The sequence below is a fragment of the Ciconia boyciana genome, chromosome 24 (genome assembly GCF_034638445.1).
Source record: "Ciconia boyciana chromosome 24, ASM3463844v1, whole genome shotgun sequence".
Lineage (NCBI taxonomy): Eukaryota > Metazoa > Chordata > Aves > Ciconiiformes > Ciconiidae > Ciconia > Ciconia boyciana.
In genome coordinates this window covers 4,130,167-4,138,630 of record NC_132957.1, presented here as the reverse complement: position 1 = coordinate 4,138,630, position 8,464 = coordinate 4,130,167, and the positions used below count along the sequence as shown (strand labels likewise).

The 8,464-nt window shown below is 43.2% G+C and overlaps 2 protein-coding genes across 8 annotated transcripts in view; both read right to left on the bottom strand.

Moving 5' to 3' along the window:
- Window positions 1–683: 683 nt before the first annotated feature.
- On the bottom strand, window positions 684–5,638 carry USE1 (unconventional SNARE in the ER 1). The gene is made up of 8 exons (XM_072845720.1): window positions 5,484–5,638; window positions 5,201–5,250; window positions 4,671–4,749; window positions 3,998–4,150; window positions 3,750–3,768; window positions 2,978–3,008; window positions 2,570–2,732; window positions 684–2,312 (listed from the first exon to the last, which is right to left on the bottom strand). The coding sequence occupies exons 1-8, from the start codon at window positions 5,583–5,585 to the stop codon at window positions 2,130–2,132; spliced, it is 780 nt and encodes a 259-aa protein (XP_072701821.1). The 5' UTR covers window positions 5,586–5,638; the 3' UTR covers window positions 684–2,129.
- A 620-nt stretch (window positions 5,639–6,258) lies between these two features.
- Window positions 6,259–8,464, bottom strand: part of MYO9B (myosin IXB) — a 45,959-nt gene continuing 43,753 nt past the window's right edge. For 5 of the 7 annotated variants that reach the window (XM_072845531.1, XM_072845530.1, XM_072845533.1 and 2 more), the window contains 3 exons: window positions 7,804–7,943; window positions 7,380–7,507; window positions 6,259–7,234 (listed from right to left, as the gene is read on the bottom strand). In XM_072845531.1, the coding sequence (XP_072701632.1) occupies window positions 6,795–7,234; window positions 7,380–7,507; window positions 7,804–7,943 (708 nt within the window). In that variant the 3' untranslated portion in view covers window positions 6,259–6,794. Of the gene's footprint in view, window positions 7,235–7,367; window positions 7,508–7,803; window positions 7,944–8,464 lie in introns of all 7 variants that reach the window. The other 2 variants (XM_072845535.1, XM_072845536.1) reach the window with 1 other exon arrangement.

The following is an 8,464-nucleotide window of genomic DNA, read 5'->3' as shown; positions in this document are numbered from 1 at the left end:
AAAGCTATTTCTATATATAACATTTTTCTGTAGAGAGCAGCACATCAGAGCCCCATGCTACGAAACGGAGCTGAAGGCTGAAGTGGCAGATCATACAACCACCACCACCCATACATTAGTCAAAAATAAAACCTGTCACTCCATCTACAAAATGTCACAAAGCCTCGAGTGATTGTTTATTCTAAATACTACTGGCACCAATCTTCAAAGTGTTTTTGAATGACCATAATTACTAAATGAACTCAAGAAAAGCAAAGACGGCAACTGCCAATCGACAAAACAGCCATTGTGTGCAGGGAGATTGCTGGCCACTGAGGCAATTAATCCCTTTGGTTTGCCAGGGCAGAAGGTAACATTCTTCCAGCGGGTCAGAGGTAACCAGAAGCTCCGTACAGCACTGGAAGCACTATGCTCAACGGTCATGGGAGATATCACAAAAGGTGTTAGTAGTTACAGAATTCAATCTCAGTTCTGGCAGTTCATCCTTCAAAATAACAAACACCCATGAAATGTCAACGGTCAAAATTTAAATAGCATGTGTTTCCAAACAGATTTCCTAGCAGGCTTCTTTGTAAAGGAACTGCTGTTGACTTGGAAGGGGGGATATTTTCTTGGGGGCAAGCTATCACTAATAGTTCCCTTTCAGGTCTTTCCAATTAAACTTCCAAGTGTGGAAAAAGTCATAGCCAACACATGGCTGATAGCAAAATTCAGCTTTAAACTTGTCTGCAGTGATGCACCAAGTCTTTTGCAAGCTGGAAAAAAAAAATTTATTTCAAGTAATAAAGGGGAAAATGTTATATATGATGAAGCATTAAGTTCTAGTATCTCACACACAAAAGACATTCCAGCACTGCATTCAACCTCTGCCCTAAGAGAAGAGCTCAGCACTGAAACGCCTGCAGGGAAAGTAGTAAACAATTAGAATTAAAAAATAGTTTCGTGACACAGCATTCGCTAATGAAGCACAGTGAAATGTCAAACATTACAGTTGAAGAAAAACTTCTGGGAGAAGTCAAAATGTCCATAAAAGGATTGCTATAAGTTTCTATAAAGTTCAAGGTAAGTAACAAGTTTGCTTGAACAGAACGAGCATATCACAAAGATGAGCAGCTAGAAGAAAAAGCTGTACTTCATAGTATAATCACTCATTTGATAATCCATAAGTGAATGGCATACTAAATTGCAAACATCCTGTTAAATGAACAAAAAGACTTTATGTAAAAAATGTTAACTGTCTTCATTAACACAGCTGTTTTTGTAAAGAACAAAGAACAATTCTGAAACAGAGCCTGCTACTCCGGGATGCATTCAAAGAAGCAGTTGGATTTTCATGAGAACTCAATTGTTGTGACAAACAGCTCTTCCCCCACCTTCCTCTCACCCTGGGCTGCTGTGGAGATCACCAGGCAGCGAGGCCTAAAACACCCCATCTAGTGGCTCAGGACAGCAATAGAAACGGCGACAGAACTCTTGGAGAAGTGAAGAGCAGCAGATGACCCCCATGTGAAACACTACACACCTAAACACCAGCGCTTCCCAGAGTAAGACTCCAGAAACGACAGCACAGATGCAGAATGGTTTGCCTTTCGCTTATCACAAGCACTTAAAAATGGCTCTTACACTGTCGCAACAAACCTTGCTTTATTGCAGGCTCTAAATTTTTCTAGCAGTAGCAGTGTTTTAAAGGTATTTGTTCTAGTTTATTTCATCTCTGCTTTATTGGAGTGACCTCTTAAGAAGTTTGACATGAACGCTCTTGACCAGAATAACTTGTCTCAAAAGGTAAAGGCTGAATTTTTCAATTATTATTATTATTTCTGTCTTGAAGACACCAACTTTCTTTGCCCTCTTCTTACGTGAAAAAATGTTTGTGCAGGTGAGGTCTATACCATATGGAGACATATGGTCTATACCATACCATAATACAATATTCACTAAGTAAAAAGAGTAACCAAGTGTAGAAAGCCTTCCCCATGAAACTCTTCACTGAATCCAGTGATTGCACAAGAAAGAGATGCAAGGGTAGGCCTTGGACAGCCTCTTTAAGGACATGATAGGTGGCAAAGAAATTGATTGCTGACAGTTATCACACCAGCTGAGCTTTCTGGCAGTTTTAAAGAAAAAAATCATTTTAGTTTGGGGAAAATCCTGATAAAGAGAATCATGCTGATGAATATAAAACAAACTACAATTAACATTATCCACAATAGCCAGTTGACTGATTTCTTTGCGTGCTGTTCAAGGCGGTCAGATTCATCCTTGAGCTTCTCAAAGTTCTGGTCTGCCATCCTGAGAGAATGTGATAGTGTCTGGGGAGCAAAGAGAACAAATGGTTTCAAGCTCACATTTGAAAGTTCTGACCACTACTTCTTCCAACAGAGAAAAGGTTCAATTGCACTATAGAAGCAGACAGGTATTGCCTCCAAGTCTCCCCACTCTCATCTCACCTGGAATCAAGTTACAGATATATTATTTAATGTATTAGCACTTTAACATTATTTAACGTATTAGTACTTTAACCCTCCAGGTTGCAAAACTGAGAGGTTAGCACTTTAACATGCGCTACCTGGTTGTCTTGTTTTATCACATTCTGCGCAGCCAGAGTGTTGTTTTTGAGACTGCGAGCCAAACTTAGCATTTCTTCGGCTAACTTCTCCTGCATATCCTGATGGTGCTGTAACACAGCATCCAGCTCGACCACTGACTGCTTCTCATCAGATTCAAGTCCTCTGCAAGAGCATAAGGGAAAAAAAAAATTGGGGATTTGTACTTCCCTATGGGTTGATCTCCCAAGGTCTCCCCAGCCTCTGCAACTGTGACAAGACAACAGGAACAGTTAATTCAGATGAAGTAATTATATTTAGGTTTCTACCAACAGGTGCTTCACCCAAATGGAAGCACATCGGTGATTTAAATGCCATTGGGAAAGCAGTTCCCAAAACACCGAGCATCAGAATGAGAAATTTTGACTTACTTCCGCTTCCTTATGTGTAACTTCTCAGAATCTGGAAAAAGAGTTAAATTTGTGTTTTAGCAATGTTATAAATTCCCACGCAATCATAGGCTGAAGAAACAAATTTTCTGTAAGGGATTTTCAGATGTCTAAATCCTACTTGGTCCTCTACCCCAAGGAATACAGATTTCAAATGCCTACCTGCTTTCCACAGGGAAAAGACAACACATTAACATCAAACGTACGGTGGAAGAGAAAAAACAGATGAATCATGTCCCCGAGGGTATGGTTTAAGCCCATGTGTCTTGGTGTTCTCTTTCAGGACATGTTAGATTGGCCTAGCTCCAGCCACTGTAACAGTAGCTATGGAAACCACAAATTAATTCCTACCAGTTCCCTACATGAATAACGTGGCTGTATATTTAAGAGGAATTGAACAACGCCTACTCTAAGCGCTTAAGATCACATGATTTGCTAAGAGCAGAAGAGAACAGGAGCAACAATAAAGGTAGATTGTCCTTGCTAATTCTATAATTAGAATGTCTGTTTCTGTACGCATTCTAGAAAAATAGGTTCTTGCAAGTCGTTGCTACCTTACTGATAACAATACTTAGGCTTTCATCTGTTAGGGTTTTTGGTTTTCTTTGTTTTTTTAAATCTGCTATCTTGAAAAGAAGTGAGCCACTAAATTAAAAGTATACTTTGGCCAATCTCCAATACCTGACCTTCCTCCTTCTTTCCCTGTAAGACTCAGGTTAACTAAAGTCAGAGAAAAAAAACAGATTAAACTTACCATCGATAGCCAAAAGATCCTGGGAGGCAGAAAGAGAAAGAAAACAGATTACAAAGGGCCAGTGATAAAAGACAGTCCTTCAGGCCTAGCATAGTGCCCGTGCCCAGTATTTAAACTATCCAAACCAGAAAAAGGTGACTCCCCACCCAGCCTGGGACACTTCTGAGGCACAGCCACCAAAGGCAGCTGAATGCAACAAGAGACAATCTATAAACTAGCAGTAAAGAAGCAGCAGCACCAAAACATACTGTACCAAGCAGCTCGCTCCTCATCTTGCCTGTGCAACGAGCCTTTGTCTGCAGATGAACTGTTTTAGTAGCTGGGGTTCTCTCTTTGGCTGTTGTAGGGGTACGTCCAGGGGCCAAGAACTGGTTTGCCAGAGCCTTTTCAGTTGACGAAGCCTGTGAGTAGGAAGAAGCAATGAAGAGTCATGAATATCACATTCTGCAGTGTGAGACCACCTGGATGTGTGACCAACAAGGATGCAGGGAGCACTTACAGCTGCTTCCCGCAGAACAGTGAAGTCAGTCTGAACAGCAGCACTGACTGTACCCGCACAAATTGCCGTACAGCTTATTGGCATTTCATAGCTCTCCAGATGCACATGGTACCGTGCAAAAGAGGTGGCAGGCCTAAAGGAGAGTACCTGCCACCGTATCTCGCATCAAAGAAGTGAGAAGGATGTAGGCAAGATGTACTTTACTTTTGAAAAGGAGGAAAGAAGTTTCAGATTTCATACGATACTCCCTTTTAATAAAATACAAAAATCCGATATATTTATTCACGTTTTTACAAGGACTGCCTGAGAAGATTTTAACAAGTATTGAGACATAAGATAAAGGCAAACATAGGAACCAGGCAATAAGGTGAATATAAGCAGAGAACACTTAAGTCTTTTCAAGCAGAACTAGTAGATCTTACCAATTTTTCAGCTTCTAAAAGTCCCTTTAGGAAGTCCACTTTGCGAGAGTATTCATTCAGCAGTTCTGGGGCTGGCTTGCTATTGGAATTGAAAAATAGTAACATGAAAACCAGAAGTTACCAGTATTTTCTATTGTTCAGGTGACTTTCCAAATAAAATAAAAACAAAAACCAAACACGTGGTTCTTCAAAGAAGTATCTTCTAACAGAATTAGCCTCAGGCTAGGAACATGCTTGCAACCCCCTGCAAATCATCTTTTCCAAGGCACTGACAGCTTGGGGCATGGGCGCTGCCCAGGGCCAAGGCTGACGTGCAAGGAAACATGGCTGGGAACACGACAGTTGCTCAGCTCCTCGCAGGGCTGTGTCGTAGCTGCTTTGCGGGCAGTTTCTCCCTCACCAACAGGTATTTCCACAGGGAAGCGCACGCAATACTGTGGTGTTTGTGGGTTACGTCTGTCTTGCAGGTAAGAGACTAACGAAGCCACAAAAGACACCCGCCCGCCCCAGGATTTGAGAGCGCGACTCACCTGGACTGCTTCTTCAGCTCTCGGAGCATGTCTTCAAGAGCGGCCACATACTGAGGAGAAAAAAGCCTTTAAGCGACAGCACTAAGGGGAAATAGTCTGTCTGGCAGATGCTGCTGCACGGTTGAGAGCGAGTTTGGGGTTTTAACGCGCCACAGCACTCGCTGCCTCAGTTTATCTCGAGGAGCCGAACCGCGCTGCTGCGGGCACAGAGGGGCAGGAGGCTCCCGCGCCCCGCGCTTTTCCCAGCCGGTCTCCCACCGCGGAGCGCCGTCCCGCGCCTCACCTTCTCCAGCCGCCACTCCTCGGGGTCCCGCCGCTCCGCCGCCAGCGCCTCGCACCGGCTCAAGAGCCGCATCAGGTTCAGCTCCAACCGCGTCGCGGCCATAGCAGACGGTCGCCAGCGGAAGCTGCCTCACGGCCACTTCCGGGCAGCGGGCGCCATCTTGGGGCGGGGCGCAGGGAGGGGCGGGAGGCACTGGGAGGGCTGGCTTACAATGTAGCGCTCGGAGCGCCGTTTTATTTAAAAAACCACCCCAAAACCGAAACAACCCCCCCCCCACACGTCCACAGAGGTGGCTGCTGCTCGGGGCCAAGGTGGCAGTGCTGTGGTGGCATCGCCACAGCCCCAGAGGCAGTGACTGAGGGTGCCCGAGCTGTGCTCTTCCTTCACTTCAACATGGAGCACGGCCAAGAGATCAGGGATTTCAGACCAGTTCTGTGAAGGGCTGGCACAGAGCCTGCTGCTTCAAAACGTCTTATGTACGATCGCACCTCACCCTCAGGGGTTTCACTGCACAGATGTGAAGCCTGGGGAGGATGAGGCAGCTCCACACAGCACAAGCATCCAGCACTACAGCTCGGTGCTGGGTTGTACGTTTGCTCCAAGAGCACGGAAATGCTCCAAGAGCAGAGAAATGCTCTGAGGCGAGACCCCGGGCTTGCCATTAGTGCTTCCTCTGTGCAGAGAGCTTTCCCGATGCTTTACGAAGTATCGACAAAGATACGCAATTCTGATTAAAGCCTTCCTTCAGAAGAAATTGTTCATTAGACAAGACAGACGTTGATAAACTACCACATGTATTTTTAAAAAGTGCAATGTATTAATAAACGTTTTTATATATTTTGGTCTCAGTTAAGGCTATTACAACATAAACAGTTCTGTAAACCACACAGAAAGTTGTCATAAAAACATAGAAAAACTTAAGGCAACACACATTGACCCAAAAACTTAAGGCAACACACATTGACCCAAAAACTTAAGGCAACACACATTGACCCAAACTCACTGTTGGTCCCGTTAGTCCATTGTACGGCAAATGGAAAAAGGCACGGCAGCAGAATCAGGGGACTTTTTTTCCTGTACACTCAACCCATGTATTTTACTCAAGTTTTATGTTCTACTTGCTTTGCAGGGCTTTAATTTAAAGTGAAGAATATGTGTTTTAAGCAACCTTGCTTAACCCTTACAGTACTGTACATTTCCAGGCTGCCTTCCCAGCAGCCACTTAAAAGGACATGAACAAGTTCACAACCCTCAAAGGGTTAAAGCCAAAGCTGCAGTCAACTTCAAAAAAGTCAAGACAGCTTAAGTATTTCACTTCTCTATACAGGGAATGTGAGAGTAAGGGTCCGAGAACCTCCGTTTTACTTTTGCTGTGGGTTCGTATTCATCCAGGAGTTCCTGAGCGTGGGCCGTTGCAGACCCTTGTGCAATGTATACAGAGTGGATTTTATCAGTTCGCCTTGCTGGCTGCTCTCTTCGTCTCACCATTATCTGAGACTCTTCGTTAGCTGAAATCCTGCCCTGGGATTCTGTACATTTGAAAATCCCAGGAGGAAGTTTTATATTTGCTGTTGGCATCACTGGAGTTCGACGGGGCACTTTAATCTTGGACAGTGTTAAAGATGATCTGTGTCTTGAAGCCAGGGATGCAGAGGAAGAATTTGAAGAGGTTTGCAAAAGAGAAGGCACTTTGCAAATGTCTTTGGCAGGCATACTGGAGCTCTGAGCACGGCAGTGTAATCCAATAATTGCTTTAAAGAAAGAAGATACTTAGATACTGAAAGCATGCATAAAAATGTAACTTGATACAAGCAACTGTGACCAGGTAACAGTCACTTGGCTGTATGCAGTGAAAGATGTAGAATAAAAAAAAGCACACACTACCTTAATACTGACCTTCGGTATCCATCCGTCCTGTTCTATCTTCAAGCAGGCTCTCTGTGCTTGCTGAGGTCTCAGAGTCTACGTTTTCCTCATCAGAGCCTCGCTGATCAAGCTCAGGTAACCGGTAAGTTATATCTTCCCTACATCAAAACAGAGATTGTAGCACTCTAGCAAGACAATGTCTCTGATATGAGCAACTTTATGCAGCTTGTATTCAGAGGTAAACCTTCCTCCATGTAGTCATTAAATATTAATTCTTAAGGTATTTTCTCTCAGCTAGTCCTTTGCATTTTCCTTTTCACCTTCATAAAGGCGTACAGAACATAATTAACTAGATCATTTTGGACAAAAAGTATACTGCTTTACTGTCTGTATTACCTCCAACTGCAAAGGGCATGACCTACAGAGATAAGGGGTTTTCAAAGCTGTGACTTACTTTTCTTCTTTTATTGACTGTATGCGATCAATGAGAATCTCCTTTTCCCGGTTATCAGCTTCAGAAACTTCCTCCTCTTCATGCAGCGAGTCCAGTTCTGAGTTGCCACTGTCATTTCCTTTGACCTGTGAGCTTTTACTCTGCAAGACAAATGTATGTGTAACACTTCTTGTGTAGCTTCTTGGGACTGAGTCTTGACTACTAGTCTACTACTGGCAAGGTGGAAGACAAATGAGTAGGCCAAGTGAAGGGCTGACAGAATTGATGAAAAGCTGTTAGTTATCCATACAAACGTTTCAAAAGGTAATAGATTTTTTTCTATTCACCTGATTTCTGGGGTTTTGTTACCTTTTTTGAAGCATAGTAATTTGATTTGCCAGCCTCAGCTTAGTTTTAGTACTCACTTGTAAGTAATATTATTACATCGAATACAAGTTACATTCAGAATGTCCATAAAATACCAGAGTCATGACAGAACAGGTCAGCAGCACTGCATGCAGTCTGGGGAGAAAGTTGCACCAATACATGCAGTCTCAATTGTTCAAAAGAGCATTTAAAACCAAGTTACAATACATGTAAGCAAGTATTTTAGTCATGCAATAGTACCGTAAGAAAAAAAAAAAAACCACAAACAAAAAACCATGCACTCTTAACACAGGCA

What these genes read in the sequence shown, in the direction of transcription:
- USE1 (XM_072845720.1), bottom strand. Translation starts at nt 5,585, where the DNA reads ATGGCCGCGACGCGGTTGGAGCTGAACCTGATGCGGCTCTTGAGCCGG. An exon ending in AGGAGTGGCGGCTGGAGAAG is followed by an intron (nt 5,251 to 5,483) that starts GTGAGGCGCGGG and finishes TTTTCTCCTCAG; the next exon opens with TATGTGGCCGCTCTTGAAGA. An exon ending in TGATAAAACAAGACAACCAG is followed by an intron (nt 2,313 to 2,569) that starts GTAGCGCATGTT and finishes TTTGCTCCCCAG; the next exon opens with ACACTATCACATTCTCTCAG.